The following is a 15,894-nucleotide window of genomic DNA, read 5'->3' as shown; positions in this document are numbered from 1 at the left end:
GTGTGTGGGGGGTCACGGCCGGGGGCTGGGTCCCCCCCAGCCGCTCCTCCAAGGGGACACCAGCCCATTGTCTGCTTTACGAGACCCAACAACAGCATTACGCTGTGTTGCTGGGGTTCTCCCTTTCCACCAGACTGCTGTGACCGCTGGACGTGGAGGTGACAAGGACCCTCTGTGTGGTGGCCAGCTGGCCAAGGGATGGTGGGCAGTCTGGAGCAGAGGGGCTGATTGTGGGAATGGGGGCTCAGGTGGTCCGGCAGCCCTGTTGCTCCCTCCTGTGCCCCATGTCTAGGTGAGGTGCCGTGATGGGGCCTTGCAGAAGGAGCAGGGGCTGACGGGAGAATCCCCAAGGCACAAGGCAGGCAGAGCAAGCCTGACTTCCCTGGCTTCCCGGGGAAATGTGGCCATTTCCCTATCACTGTCTTGGCTGTGGGATGGAGAAGGGGCACGGATTCTGCTGCCGCTGCCTGCAGAACAACTGCGCCCCAGCCAATGCTCTGTCGCCTTCCTTGCAGGGAGAGCCTGGCCCCATGGCTCCCAAAGGTGAGTGTCCTCTCTCCTCCCTGTGGGACCCACTCTTGCTCCAGGAAGGCTGGAGACTGGGAAGGCCCTTGCTTGACGTGCAGCGTGGGGGCAAAGGAAGGAGCAAAGCCCCTCTCCCTGGGGCACTGACGGGCCTGTGGCACTGGGGGACGGAGCCTGCTGTCCCCAAGGCTTCCTGCCAGTGCCAGCACACACCAACCTGCCTGAGCACAGCCGTTGCACCTGCAGGATGTTTTTCCAGGCCTGCACCTACATCCCCTTCCTCACCTGCCAGGCTGGGAGCCGGAAGGTGTGCTCTCCCTGGGGCTGCGAGCCTGAACTGAGCAGTGTTTTGGCAGGGGAGGAAATAGGGTGTCGGGGGAGAGGAGCCTCCTCGAGCCTTTCCCCAGTGCCAATTCCTCAGCGCCCAGCTCACACATCACCCAGGACAGCATCCCTGAAGGGTCACTGTGCCGCAGCCTGTCCCTCAAGGTGCAGGCGCACTCTGCCCCATCTCTTCCTCACCCCACCTAACCCGAGCTTCTCATGCAGGGCAGACACCCCGCAAGAAGCGTGCTCAGCTGAAGGCAGATTCTGAGGCTCTGACCCCCAAGGTAAGAAGCTTTGTCGTTGTGGCTCCTGCTGGGTCTAGAGGCTTTCCCGTTCCCCTTGCTCAGGCTGCTCCCAAATTCATGGAGGCGCTTCTACCTGGAGTTTCTCACCATCTGGCTGTCCAAGCATACTTCTGCTGCTAAGCTCTCTCTCTCTGATGTCCACCCAGGTCACCACACGCGCCTCGAAACGCCGCCCCAAGGCTGCAGCGAAACCCCCAAAGTCAGCTGAGGAAGAGGAGGTGGCTGACGGGCCGAGGAAGGGACGTGCTCGTGGGAGGAGGAAAGCGACTGCTGCTCCGGCCTTGTCTGAGCCTGAGGCGCTGGGCAAAGCCAAAAGAAGCCGCCGGACATCTGCGCGCAGGGGCAGAGGTGAGGCTGGCAGTTCCTGCGGCTTTCAAACGCACAGGTGGGGGCTGCGGGAGTGCTCCTTCTTGTCAGGGGGCCTAAGGGGGTGCCAAAAGGCAGCAGAGGAGCCAGCAGGGCTTCACAGGGCAGAACCAGCCACCCCCTCACCCTCTGACTTCTCATTTCCCTCTCCATCTTCCAGGTGCAGCCCCTGCTGTGTGAGTGCCGCACGCTGCCCTCCTCCTGAGGGGCATTTTAACAGCCACAGGAGGAGCTCAGGGAGGGCCTGGGTTAGTGCTGGGGAGAAATGGGGCTGCTCTGTACCTGGGCTCACCCCTGCTTGCTACTGCTGCATCCTGCCAGTATGGGAAGGAGAAGCTGGGCTTGGTGATGGGGCTGATTTTTTTTCAGCATCCTCCTGCTGTCCCCAGGCATTTGAGGGGGATCAGGGCCACGGACCATGCATTGTACTGGACTCTGACCCTTCCCTCTGCCTAAAAGTGGATTCCCTCTTTCTTCCCCCCTTCCCTTTCTGGCTGCTGCCTGGATCACTGTTTTTAGCTGACTAATAAAGGATTTTGTGTAGAAATCACCATGCATGCCATTTTGTGCTAAGGATAACCCCTCTGTGCCCAGCCTCTTCCCCAGCTGGGCTGAAGCAGGCTTCCTCTCTACCTCGCCCCCCACCCCCCCAAATAAAGGTAAGCTCTGTCTCCCCAGTCCCAGGAGTGAGATCCTGCTGAGGAGGAGACAAGAGAGCAGCAGCTACAACACAGCCCCTATGAGGAGGAGGCAGATCAGTGCAGTTACCTGGAAATAAGTTAAGAAAACAGGCTGGAGCTTGTTTTCCTGTAATTGTGTTTACTTGTGTTCCCCTTCTGCAAGGGCAGTGCAAGAGGCAGGCGAAGGGAGAGGGGAATGACTGTTATGTGTCTTTACGCTCCCTGCATAGGGTCTGGACAACGTGAAAGCTGAGACACAGGAGCCACTATGGAAAGCTGCTGCTCCCCAAACCCCCCAGGACTGGAGCAGAGCCCATGTGGGGCCAGCCAGCCTGTCCCACAACCTTACCCACGCTTCAGCTAGCTAGGAACTCGCTCGGGCCCTCGTTCCCGGGTTAGACAGGGGGCAACTGTCCTCCTTTCCTGAAGGACGTGTTTGTTCTTGAGTGTTGCTCTCCGATGGCTGGGTGGGGGGCAAGGGGGAGACTCCGCCCTTCCCTGGAACCACTGCCTCCTTGCACAGCTCCTGAGGTCGGGGAAGCCTCAGGCTGTGATTTGATCTCATGGTGTTGGTCCAGGTTGCCGCAGCATTAGCAAGGGCGAGGGATGGTGTCACTCAAGACCAAGAGGATGGAGAGCACGCGGAAGGGTGTGAAGGAAAGCCTCATGCCCTGCTGCTCCAGCGGCAGGCGGCCCTGCACAGCTGGCCGCTCCAGGAGGTCGCAGCTGGGGAAGAAAGCAGCAGGTGAGGCTGATGTGACTGATCTCCATCCCCACACGTGCCCAGCCCTCCAGCGTGGACTTACAGCATCGCCTCCTTAACGGGGAGGGAGGTCTGGAGCCAGGCAACAACGGTGCTGCCATGCGCCTCATACAGCCGAACCACCACAGCTTCAGGTCTGTCCTCAGCCTTTGGGGGACAGTGCAGATGGGAGTTCAGGAAAATGAGACAGGCACATCCTATCCTACCCCTCGGGGTACAGCCCAACCCCAGCCATCGCGGCTGAGCGGCTCTGCCCCTGTGCACGTGTGTTCTGGACCTGTCGTGGAGCAGCACTAACGACTGTGGATACTACCACAATCTCTGGTGCAAGTGCCTGCCTGGGCAGGCAGAGAGGGGTGCTAACCCCCTTGTCCTCACCTAGCAGGGCATGCAAACCAGAGGGATTGCTGTTTCTGCTCAGCTGAGCCTACCCACCACCCAGTGTGGAGGAAAGAGCAAGCAATGCTTAAAAACAGCAGCTTAACCCATCTGCCCTCCCCACTTCTGCCCTGGGGACTTGCCTGCTTGACAGTCTCCAGCACAATCGCAGGTGAGCTGACAGAAAAGGCGCTCCAGGCTGGGCACTGGGCAGAGCTGGTGGGGACGGTGTGGAGCGGGAAATTCAAGTTGTAGGCATGTTGGATCACACCGGCATCCTGGAAGGAGCCTGCAACACAAGAACCTCTAGCCAGCCTCTACACATGCACAGCCAGAGACCTGCTTGCCCCAGGGCTCACTGGAGCATCCTCCACCCTGTGTGTCCCCACAGGGCCCAGCTCTGCCCATCACTCACCCAGGTGAGGCATCACGGCATAGGTGAACTGGTGGTGCGTGATGTCTGCTGTGGCATCAGGGGACTTGGGTGCTCTCAGCCTAAAGCAACAAGAGGTAGGCAAGACTGGTGTCTCCGCAGCACCCTCTGTCACCCAGGGCAGAGCCAGAGGTGCACGGTGACAAGACAACTGCTTTCCCCTACTACCTCAAGGCTGGGCCCTGAGGTGGAAGCCAACACGCTGCTGGTTTCTGGCAACAGCAAACAGACCCTGCGCATAGTCCCAAAGCTAAAAAATTAGAAGGGTGTTTTCCTGTGAAATGTGGCTGATGGACTCACACTGAAATATGTAGAGTTTCTCTTAGCTTTGTATGCATCCATAACATTGCTGTGCCTTCCCTCCCCTTAAGCCTCCCCTCCTGGGGTATGTTTTGGCCAGTAACAGAAAAACTACTTCGTGCAAATGTGGCTCTGATCTCTCCTGAATTATCTATCAGCATAACTCATATGAATTACATTGTCTTAGTCAATTGTAATCAAGTCAGCCAAAAGTTCTCAGGTGACAGCCAGCCACTTAGACTAATATCAGACTATTTCCTTGTTAACTATGATCATTTAGGACCAAGTGTTGCCTTGACTTCCAAGAGACAGCTCAGAAGGCAAAGTGACTGGTGCAGATCCACCCTCACCCCAACCCTAACTCACAGCGAGAGGCTAAGGACGTTCCTGTGGGCTGACGCCCCATATTTGCAGTCGTTCAGCAGTGCCACCCCAAAGCCATGCTCGGACAGATCCAGCCACTTGTGAGCCCACACCTGCAGGAGGTACCAAGGGACATATTCATTACACAGAGCTACGACCTGGGAACAAAAGCAGCCCCACCACAGGAGGAGCATCTCGGCCCTGGGACCAGACCACCTTTCCTCTTACCTCGAATCGAGCCCAGTCCCAGGATGTGTTCCAGTGCGTTGGCCGCTGCAGGTGTCCAAACTGGATCTCGTAGGTGGCGTTTGTGCTCCGGGCCTGCACAGGGAACTCCACCTTCAGGAACTTGTGAGCCTCCTTCCACTCAACCTAAATGCAGTAGCAGAAGGGTATCACCACGGGGGGCTGACAGGCACTTATCCTTCCCTGGTGTGCAGCAGCCAGCTCGCACCCAGGCCAGACCAGGTAACAATAAAACCACACTAGAGACTGAACACATGAGCTGGTGGGTCTCTCTTCCACCCTTGTCCCTCGGGACCCCCACCCTCGGGCTGACTTCCCCTAAGGCATACGAGCAGGCAGCGGGGGGCTCCAGGGAAGGAAACAGGAGAGGGAACGTAACTGAGACGTAAGGTTCAGCTCCCCAGAGCCCTGCCTGCACAGCACAGATGTTCGTATCATGTGGCAGCCACTGGCCAAACCTGGGTCAGGAAGCGGAGGTACGGGCATGTGGCATCCAGGATGATCTCCTGGGTTAAGGTGCTGCTTTCCCCGATCTGCAGAGAGAAACTTGCGCTTGCCCGCAGGCCCCCAGCCAGGGTGATTTCCAGAGGCTTCAGCAGCGTTGTCACTGGCTTCCTAGAGAAAGGGATAAAGGCAGAGCTGGTTTCAGCCTGGCAGATCCAGGTTCCCAAATCTCAGTTCAGCCTCCCACACAGCAGGCACTCACTTCTCCAGAGTGAATTCTCTGTTACAGCTAGGACTGACAGGGAGGCAAGAACCTCAGAGCAAAGTCAAAATCCAAGTGCTGCATGCACTGCTCCTCTACCTGGTTTCCAAGTGATAATCCATCACATCCCAGGCATCCCAGTATAGGGGAACATCATCAAAGAGTGCAAACTGGTTGGCATAGCAGCCATCTGGGACTGACTCTCTGGAACAAAGTGGAACAGAGAAACAGTAGCATAAGAAGAACTGGCAGTGGAGAGAGGCATACGGAGAGAAGACCTGAGAGAGGTTCCGGGAGCCCAGTTCCAGTAACTGGGCAACAGACATACCTCTCAGAGTCCACCAGTTGAAGCGAGGTCAGGTGCCCCATCATGTCCAGGCAGACTGCAATCACCCCATTCTCCATAGCAATGGAGCCGTCCTCCTTGGGGGAACGGACAGAAACAGATTTCACAGACCTACACCGGTGGGAGCTGAGTGCCCCAGTTGCAAACCTAGAGTGTGGACTTGCTGTGTGCTGGATTCCCTAGATTTCTCCCCAATCAACCTTTGATGCAGGGTACACCGATCTGAGAACAAATGCCATTGTGCTTACCTGCTTCCTCACTGCCACAGGCTGAGGGGACAGCAATGGCTCCCTCACTATAGCATAGCCCATGCTGGGGACTGTCACCAGAGCTGGAAAGCAAAGAGGTTCTGTTCCAGCATCTGCCCTAGACCTAACTCTAAGTCACACTGTGCCACCCCGCTGCTCTCATGTCAGACCTACCAACTCCTTTCATACTCCCCTCTTCTTCGTCTGTAGTTCAGGGACAACTTGAAGTGGGATAAAGTCCCAAGGAGCCATCTGACAAGTCAGTAAACCCTCCCCAGGGCAGGGAGAGGCAGAGTATTTCTTTGCTAGCTGTCTATGCCCCTGTAAGAAATTCTGATACATGAGTTATTCCCCGGTTAGACATACCTAAAGTCTCTGTTCCATCTGGCCCAGTCCTGGAGATCACCTCAGTCCGTTCCCAGGGCAAAGTGTTCAACACAAGGGTGCTTTCGGCGCTCCCTGCCTTGGGCTGCAGCAGTTCCCCACATAACGACTGCACAGCTTCCTCCTGCAGCCGAGCACCAGCCCTGCGGATCTCTGAGCAACAAAAAGGCTTGAGTTGGATCCGGCCAGGCTGTTTCTCATATCTGAGAGAGTTTCTGGCACTCCCGTGCAATGTACACATACTTTAGGTACTTCCAAGCTACAATTACTAATTATCATTAATTATTATTATCAATTAGTAAATAATTAAAATTATTCTTAACTTTGTTATTACAAGATGACAATGAGCTATGCCAGCTCAACTGGAAAATTGTGATGCTATAATAAAATAAAGTTACTGCAAGTGCCTGTGGGCAGGCAGGAGCAAACCTTTGCCAGGGTCTATCTTGGCATGCCAGCAGCAAGCAGAGAAGTCAGTAACTCAGGATGTTTTTTAATCCCTTGGCTCCCCTGCTAATCCCCTGTTGAGTTAGCACTATTACAGACACAGGCCTACACAGGTTTGACGCATAGCACCTGGCAGTTCAGGACTGAAACCTCTGCAGCCCCACCAGGCAGGGCCCAGTGTGCTCCAACAGGTAAGTGCCTACTTAGCCAAACTCCCTGCTCACCTGTGTAGTATTGCAGGGCATCCTCAACCACCAGCTGGATACAGCTGCCTGGCAAAACATCATGGAATTGGTTGAGCAGCAATAACCTAAAACACAGAACAGAAACCAGGTTAAGGAAGCAGGGGAGAGCACCAGATTTGTTCTGGCTTACTGAGCCCTGTTTGCAAGATGGACAAACTTAATGATGACTGGTCCTTATCCCCCCCATTTGCAAACACTTGTGATAAAAGGATTTTTTTTCCATAGCATCCTTTAAACCCTTTTATGTTAGGACTTGTTAACTGTCATCTTAGTAAACCACAACTGTGGGGAGTAAGAGCTATTTTTTTTTTATCCCTCAGGGCTACCAGATATATTGTTGCACAAGTTCAGACAAGTCAAAAACTAGCAAATAAGCTTAGGTCAGACATGAAGCTTCCAGCAGTGAGGCTTTGGAGCATCTTCCAATGGGAGAATCAAGTGAAGCACTGAAATACTTTCCAGGTGGAGCCCTGATCAGTTTACAGAAGGGGTCGTGTACACACAGCGCTGCAGCACTGAATCCACAAAGTTCCCTACATGCTAACTGTGCACCGCTCTCCCAGTCTCTCAAGAGGCAGTTCAAATGAAGGCAGGCTGTGGTCAGTCACCCTTCCGGCTCCAGCTGAACGGGGCTAAGAGACAAGTGACCATCTCCTACCATCAGCCCACTGAGCTGCCCAGTAACTGCCCACACCAATGCAGTCGGACTGGTCCAGGTTAATTTTGGTGCACTGATAGCAAGGACTTCTACCCAGACTCAGGCAGGGACAAGGAGCTGTAGGGGATGAGGAGCGGTGGTACCCCAAGAGCAGCCAGCTCTCACGTTGCAGTCCCCAGCCCTCACCACATCCTCCCCTGGTACTATCAGTGCTCCTGTACACCCTCACCTCCAGAGCCGCTGCAGCTGGCTGGCAGGATACTGGAACGTGCCGCCCCGTGCCACAGCCAAGGTGCTGAGTACTTCGACATCATGGAGTATTCGCTCGCACTCCCGATTCCCCTTCTTTATCTGGTGTCAAAGGAAGGAGAGAAGGAAGATGCTTAGGAAATTGGTAGCTGGGACTGACCTCTCACACCAGCAGCAAAAGCCCAAAGCCCAGCTCCAGTGCAGGAAGGTTGGTTATTTGTCAGCGTCATGAGTTTGCCATTACCAGTGAGTTATTTTTTGCCACAGATCAAACTGAAACTCCCAGCACAGGACATAGCTTCCCCTGTCACTGTTCTCACTTTCCTCCCTTTCTTCTGACTCTTCACCCAAGCTCTGCAACTATGTGCTAAAGTGAAGGTTGTGGCAGCTGTTGACTAAGGGGGCCCTGCCGTGTCCAGCCTTCCTTCTCACCCCATGAAGAAAGTCTGACAATAGATCTGCTTTTTGGAGTCCTGGCTACAAGGTGGCTCCCACTGTTGAGACCTAAAGGGCACTGCCCGAACCCTGGAGCCGCCTGAGCAGTAGCGAAGAGAACTGAGAACGGCCACCTTGCCTGGGGGTGGGGGAGACAGCTGCCCCCATCCCATGCACACAGTCACCTGGGCCTGGGTGGTGTATGTGCCATTGTGAAGCTCGAGGAAAAGCTCTCCCACCCAGGTGCACAGCTGCGATGACTCCTTCTCCAGGGCAGAAAAGAGTTGGTCAGGAGTGGAGATCTGAACCCTGTGGGAGAGATGCATAAACAGTGATGAGCCAGGGGAGAAGCCTGTGACACAGCTCATGCTACAACCCAACCAGAAAGGTGACAGCCCTGGAACCAAGGCCTCAGAAATCCCAACACAACCATACACAGTGCTCCCCTCAACCTCCTCCTACCCCTCTGCCACTCCACGCTGCTCTTGCTGCCTGCCACGGATATCAGGACATTCCCCCTGCAGCAACTGACTGTCAGGCACCACTGCTGTGCTGGCCACTCACGGCATGGCTCTACTGAGGGCTCGCAAGCAGTCCAAGGCTGTCCTGTGTACCTGTTCTTACAGCTCTTGATGACGGAGAGACTCTGTCTCCCTGACAATCCTTCCTAGCCCTCTGCTTGCCCCGCTTGCTCCCTGCCCTCCTTCGCACAACCTTTCTTTTGGCACTGCTGAAGGCCAGGCCTGGCTCAAAACAAGGGCTCCTGCAAGGAGAGAGGAAGGGAGCATTCCTCTCACCTTGGTAGCCCATCTGTGTCTCTCATTCTCTTCATCCTGTCCAGCATCTTCTGCGTCGGGCCCCCTCCTCCATCTCCAAAGCCAAAGAGCAGAGCGCTGTGGTTCACACGCCCTTTGTCCTTGTTGCTCTTCACTGTTTTCAGCATCTAGAGGGATTTTTGGACAGCTGCACCCAGCCCCAGCTCCCACAGCTCCACACAAGAAAGCCAGGTCGGCCTTTAGGGTGCAAAGCCCAGTCCTGCCCCTCTTCCCCAGCCCAAACTGCCAAAATCAGGCACAGATGCATCTCAGAGACAGGCAATTGCCAGGCACCCAAACAGCCATTGACCAGCAATGCTGCTGGCTATTCCACTCCCTCCGCAGGCAGTGCCCTCTCCTAGGAGCCTCAGATCTGGCCCCAAGGGGCTGGCATTGCACTTCATGTGCAGGTCTGGCAACCTCACTCACCTCTTCCACTCGCCCGTGCATCCCATAGGAGTCACCAGGGGGAAAATGGGTCAGGACTCGGGAACCATCAATGCCTTCCCAGAAAAAGGTGTGATGCTGGAGGGGAGCCAAAGGAAAACGTGGTGTCTTGCACAGACCCCTGTACCACACAGTGCCAAAATGCTAAAGCACAGCCTCATTGTTCCCAGGAGTTCCCAAAAGGAAACCTCTGGTCATGCTGGTACCAGAAAGAGATAAATTCACCCTTAGGTCAGTGTTTCAAGGCTCCCAAATTCACCTCCCACACAAATGTGTGTGTGGAGGGCACACTTCACATCAATACAGAACTCATGCTCTAAAAGCCCAAGCTTCCTCACAAGCCCTGTCAAACACACAAAGCCCAGCACCTTTGTCACCAGGGAAGTGCACGGGGGATAGGCACTTTAGAACCCCTTGAGGATTCAGACTGGGCCTTCCCTTTGTCTCCATGGGCTTGCAGGATGCCCTGACAGATCAGTGCAAGGAGACAGCTGCACAAGGATGGGGAATGCCACAAAGGCAGGGGACAGCAGAGGAGAGGGTGGGTTTGCTGTCTGTTAGACCTGTACACAAGTCACAGCTTCCCATCTGGAAGCAGAAGGAACCGTAGGCCATGGGCCCAGCTGGGATCTCTAACCATGTCCTTTGTCTCCCCTAAAGGCTGACAGGACATTGCTACCACCATAAACTGGTGGCTTCTGGAAGAGCCTGCATCAGCTCAGCTGAAGGACTGGCTCAACCTGTGGAGCCAACAGGTCCAGCCCTACAGACAGACTCCAGCAATGGTCAGTCCATCCCCTGGGAAGAAGGGAGGCACAGCTCACCGGGAAGGTGTTCACCAGGTTCCAGCTGAGCTTCTGTGTGAGGAACCGCCTGATCCCACAGCCACGCATCAGCTGGGGCAGCTGGGCTGAGTATCCAAACGTGTCCGGCAGCCAGAACTGGGAGCAGAGGTGACAGCAGCAGAGGGAGAGAGACACACGGGAGTCACACTGGCCACAAACCACAGACTGAACTCATGGAGGGTTTCTTGGTGGTCAGGCTCTGAGCCCTTTTTGCAGAAGGAACTGAAGATGTGCTAGACAAGGAGCAATTCTAGAGACCTGCCAGGGACCAACAGGCAATATAACCAAGGCCTGGGGCTGTGCTAACTGCCATGATACATGGGATATTAGGTATTTACTCATCATAGCTTTAGCTGCAAAAAGCAGACCAATGTGAGCCACCTGAACATTATATCTGGAAGGCAAACCAGAGAGAAACTCTCACATGTAGCAAGAGGTGGAAGGAGGTGGTGTGCAAGGAAGGTGTGCTGGAAAAGAGCAAGTACCTCTGAGCAGATCCGGCCAAACTGCTCCTGGAAGAATCGCTGTCCCTGGAGGAACTGCCGCACCATGGACTCCCCACTGGGCAGGTTCCCGTCCTGGGGGGCAGAAAGCACAGGGAGGCCATGCGGCAAGCCAGGCGCTGGGGAAGGGGAGGTCTTGCAAGCACCCCATTCCCACCCGCTGTCATCCTGACCTGGCAGATCACAGGCAGGATCTGAACAGAGCTTGGCAGAGGGTGAAAGGAGGAACAGAGCTCAGCCAGTCCAGACCAAAGCTCCTTTCTGAGGGAATGAGACGATTTGGAAGAGGGATGGTATTTTTGCTGGGCTAGACACTGCAGACAGCTGCTGTTTTCTGGGCCCGGAGGTCATCATCGACCAGACAGGCTCAGCAAAGGCTCTGCTCTCCCCCTCCAGTGTCAGGAACGGTCCCAGAGAGATGGCACAGGGAGGGTGCAGCAAGCCAGGCTCACCATGCTTCTTACCATTTCTACCCAGGTGCCTCCGACAGGAATGAACTGCCCCTTCGCCACAAAGTCCTGAATCTGCGCGTAGAGCCCAGGGTACCAGCTCTGCACCCACTCAAACTGCTGAGCCTGAAAGAGCACAGAGATCAGCCTCAGCTCCCACCACATCACTCCACACTGATGTCCCTCCTCTCTGCAACTGCACAGGACTCTCCTGGTCACCCCCGTCCCTGAAGAAGCAACACGCCACGAGCACAAGAAGTCCCCAGAGGGAGATCACTCACCTGGGAGCAGGCAAAGGTGAGCTCCGGATTGCACTCCATCAGACGGACCACTGTCACCCAGCTCCGAGCGCACTTACGGATGGTCTCCTCATACGGCCACAGCCAGGCTGCGGGGACAGGCATGGCCCCACTGCAGTTATTACGCAGCACAAGCTCCTTTGGGAATGGGGCTGTGCTGCCTTTCACGAATCAGGCAGGGAAAAAGCTAGGGCAAAACACTGTCCTTTGGCTAAGTGCCTGACAGCAATATAGCCTGGTGCCCACAGCTCCCGCTTCTCCCGCTGCCTTTCTGTTGAGACTGAAACCCATCCAGGGACTGGAAATTGAGGGGTGAAGTCCAACAGGTGGACTGTTATTCATCAGTCTGTTATTCATCCCTCATCACCAGCCCCACCAGTGCTCCAAACAGCACAGCTAGCCAGACACATGTTCCCCTGCATTAGTGACAGGGAAGCTGCATGGCAGCACAGAGGTCCCTTTCCCTTCCCTCGGGGCACAGTACCCAGTGCCTGGAGCCCAAGGGCAGTCAGCTCTCCCCTTGGGCAGCATGCCCTGGCCTCCAGGACAGCAGAGAGGGAGCGCTGTGCTGCTCTCACCAGAGTCAATGTGGCAGTGACCCACGGCATGGACGGTGTGCTGGCTCTCGCCGTTTCTCTGGCTGAAGATCGCCGCAGCCAGCTGACGGGCAGCGGGGAAAGTGGAGGGATCTGTAACGTCACACACGTTGACCATCTGGTTGGCAGTGTACAGTGCCTGGAAACTCCTCTGGTTTTCCTCCCCGAGTTGCTGAGGTTGGGAGTGATAATAGCTTGACTCTGAGCTGAGCACATCCTCTGGCACAGAGCAGCTCTCTGTACCAGCTCAGATGCCACTTGCGTCAGGGAGAACTTGCTACCTCCTTCCAACATCTGACTCTGCCAGCAGTGCCAGGTAAACACCGTGTCCTTGCTTCACAGACACAACCTTATATCTTTGCTCATGTGCCTTCTAAAGCCAGGTTACACATACGTTCATCCCAGGGGTCTCTGGTCTAACAGATCCTGCCTTGGGGCAGAAAGTGGATGAAAAAAACCACCTGTGGTTTCTCTCTGTTCCATTTTCTTTTACTCTAGACAATGTCAATTGTGCTAAAGCAGCAGCAGCAAACATTTGTTTCTCCAAGGTCTCCTGGTGCAAGGAGACAGGTCATGGAATGGTGGGAGGAGGAGATAAAATGAAGTTGTGTAAGGAGCTGGAAAGGGTGAGAGAAGGGAAGAGAAGGAGCTCACAGACCTGGGCCATGTCCAGCAGTATTTCCAGATCCACCAGCAGTTCGTAGACATCTCTGTTGAAGACAACCAGCTCAGCCTTGCTCAGGGTGAACATCCTGTCAGGGTCTGGAGGGGCGATCATACTGCCCTTGCCAGCCCCAAAGAGACCGTTGCAGGCCAGCTCCACATACAGCGTCAGACTGTGGAGACCAAAAGGAAACCATCAGGGAGCAGATGACAAGCAATTGGCTGGGAACGTCCATTCTCCTCCCCGTGGTGGGACTGGCCCGACCTGAACAACAGACAGAGCCCCTAAATGCCAGATACTTCCCAGAGCACCAGGATCCAGACAAGGATGTCTCACCCCGGCCTCCTGGCTTCAAACAATGGCAAGCTCCCCCACTGGTGGGGGGCTCCAGTTAGGCTGACTACCCACCTATGGGGTTCCGTCTCTTTCAAACTGCTTGTCAGGATGTAGCTGGTCTTCTCACCTTCCTTAGTCAAACCCTGCAGGGGAAGACGGTACATTTAACACACGTCTTCAGAGGTCCATGACAGCGGGCTGGGTGGGCAGGACAGGACACCACAAAGCCCAGCTGGATGGAGGAGTCTGGTCCCACATGCTGTGGGACAATGCTTCCCACAAGAACAATTGGTACAGGAACCGCCGCTGCCCCAGCAGTAACATAAACCCTGCAGACACCACCACAGAGCAGGGCAGTGCTGCAAAAGGGCACCCGAGTCATTCCACCACCCCCAAGTAGGACTGAAGTTGACATGTTTGACAAGTCTGTCCCACTGTTCTTGACAGCAGTGGAGATTCACATCTCAGGCCCAGTGCTTGCCCATCCTTCTTCCAAGACAGATTTGCTAATGCCTAAGCATGGGATTTTCAGCCGCTACCAGTTTGCAGGCCAGAATTTTAACTCCCGGCAGGGAGCAATCTCTAGGAAATAGACCCAAACCCACCACCAGCAAGCTTGCCTTTCTGGGACAAACTTTGGAAATAGCCCACAGATCGGACAGCACAGCATGTAAACCATGAGAGTAGTCCTCTCTCCCACCCCACGCATCAGACTCTTCACAAACACTGCCCTTCTCTGCACAGCAGTTTTTCCCATATTTTAAGACAGCATTCATATTGCCTCAGAGATTACCACTTGAGGCCAAACAACTCTACAACTACACATCCTCTTTCTGTTTTTGTTTGTGACCACTCTGTCTAGACCTCCCATTGTTCTCGGTTCTCTTCTGTTGGTCCACGTGTTATTTTATGTCCCCCAACACATGTAGGCATGTGTGCGCACATGAAGAGTGCATAACAAACAGGAGGGGGTTTCTTCTACTGCCCCATTGCAGAGTGCCTGGCACAGCTGGCACACCCCTGATCCACGCGTCCTTACCTGGACAGGCTGGGCATCTCGCCACACCATGCCCTCCCCATCGCTCTCCCAGACAAAGTGCACTTCCTGCCCTGCCCATGCCGGGGGGATGCTCAGCTCCACCTTAAACCAGCAGGTCTCCCACCTGGAAGAGAGCAGGCAGCAGCCTCAGCCCACTGTGAGACCTTCTCCTAAGGGAAACCACACCTCCTCAGAGTCTCCATGGAAAACGCAGAGTGGGGACAACATACAAGTTTGATGCGATTCAAATGTAATGATGCTACCTGTCCGTACAGACCTGCTTTAACCTATGCCCCCAGACACGGCGTATTCTGGAGGTGGCTCCCTGTGCGGCTGGCCATCACACATCTTCAGTTTAAGCAGCACACAGTGCCTGCACATGCCAGCCTTGTTCTGTGCCATTTAAATGCACTGGGCTTTCCCTTTGCTGTGAGCCACTAACCTGACCAGTTACTCCTTCACCAAGTGAAACTTCTAACTCGTGGCACCCACTATTGTCAGTCGTTGTTGAGGGCCAGAGATTTGACAGCAAGTTAAAAGCCAAGCTGAGTGGGGTGATGCATTCTTTCAAGCTGACAGAGACTGGAAAACTGTTCCTCCATCCCCCACAGCAACCCAGAAGACAGCAAAACCAGGGGGTACTAGGAATCAACTTATGCATGGGGCAGGGCAGTTTATCAATATGCCTGGTCCTGTGACCCTTCTTATCATGGCCCTTAACCCCTAGGGCAGGCACAGCAGCCCCCGGGGGCAAGGAAGCTCAGAAGGCACCACACCAACCCCATGGTGCTGGCCCCAACCCAGCCCCTTCTGGGACCCAAAGAAACAGACAGTAGCATCGTGTCATTGATGACTGCTGGGAAAAAAAAGCAGTCTTCGCCCAGCCCTGACAAAGTATACAGATCCCGTGCAGCAGCAAGCATCAGTCACAACCATGACTATGAACACAACCTCTCAGCAGAAAGGATCAATGAATCTGGCTCTTCACTCAGCTTGGAAACAAACACATCTCGGTCTGTTTCCTCATGAAATCTCCTTAAGGGCTTCTGGGCAGACACCTTTTACCTAGAGTATGCAACAGGGAAGAGGATTATAATCTCACTTCTTTGCCACTGAGACCTCATGGGGACTCACACACACAAGTAACTCTGAGATGCGAGCTCCAGCCCCACTACCATCACGGCACCACCAAAACCTGGTACTCACGTGGGCCCGAAGGAGTCTCCCACTTTGGCTGGTCTGAATTCCTGCCTGACGGCCTCATCGTATGGGATGCGCTGTGGGGTCTGGAAGCAGGAGAGCGATGCCAGCGGACAGCGATCCCCAAAAAGCCTGCGGTCAGAGGTGGCCAGGACACAATTAATAAGGCCAGTCCTGCGGGGATCAGCTCTGGAGGTGGGGATAGGGAGCACCCTGCTTTCCCATCATGACCGTATCACCCTGCCATCACTTCATACCCTCATAGTATTAACTGAAAAACAGAGTAAAAATTTGTCC

General features: G+C 54.9%; 2 protein-coding genes across 2 annotated transcripts in view; one reads left to right on the top strand and one right to left on the bottom strand.

Annotated features, from left to right (window-relative positions):
- Positions 1-1,703, top strand: part of NEIL1 (nei endonuclease VIII-like 1 (E. coli)) — a gene marked incomplete at its 5' end in the record, with an annotated part of 3,621 nt that extends 1,918 nt beyond the window's left edge. Inside the window, 4 exons of the mRNA XM_009704775.1 lie at positions 516-543; positions 1,075-1,136; positions 1,304-1,505; positions 1,684-1,703. Coding sequence (XP_009703077.1) covers positions 516-543; positions 1,075-1,136; positions 1,304-1,505; positions 1,684-1,703 — 312 coding nt within the window. The remainder of the gene's footprint in view (positions 1-515; positions 544-1,074; positions 1,137-1,303; positions 1,506-1,683) is intronic.
- Positions 1,704-2,793: 1,090 nt separating this feature from the next.
- Positions 2,794-15,729, bottom strand: MAN2C1 (mannosidase, alpha, class 2C, member 1; the record flags this gene model as incomplete). The annotated part of the gene is made up of 25 exons (XM_009704774.1): positions 2,794-2,929; positions 3,010-3,113; positions 3,488-3,633; positions 3,760-3,839; positions 4,444-4,553; positions 4,669-4,812; positions 5,145-5,301; positions 5,492-5,596; positions 5,721-5,815; positions 5,987-6,069; positions 6,353-6,523; positions 7,042-7,127; positions 7,950-8,071; positions 8,590-8,713; positions 9,202-9,347; positions 9,649-9,744; positions 10,491-10,607; positions 10,997-11,089; positions 11,479-11,589; positions 11,745-11,851; positions 12,341-12,530; positions 13,017-13,194; positions 13,431-13,501; positions 14,398-14,521; positions 15,604-15,729. Coding segments are annotated over 25 exons (3,022 nt in total), but the record flags the coding sequence as incomplete, so codon positions are not given.
- Positions 15,730-15,894: the final 165 nt, after the last annotated feature.

The sequence above is a fragment of the Cariama cristata genome, unplaced genomic scaffold (assembly GCF_000690535.1).
Source record: "Cariama cristata isolate BGI_N322 unplaced genomic scaffold, ASM69053v1 scaffold10217, whole genome shotgun sequence".
Taxonomy (NCBI): domain Eukaryota; kingdom Metazoa; phylum Chordata; class Aves; order Cariamiformes; family Cariamidae; genus Cariama; species Cariama cristata.
This window is presented reverse-complemented; position numbering and strand designations above follow the sequence as displayed.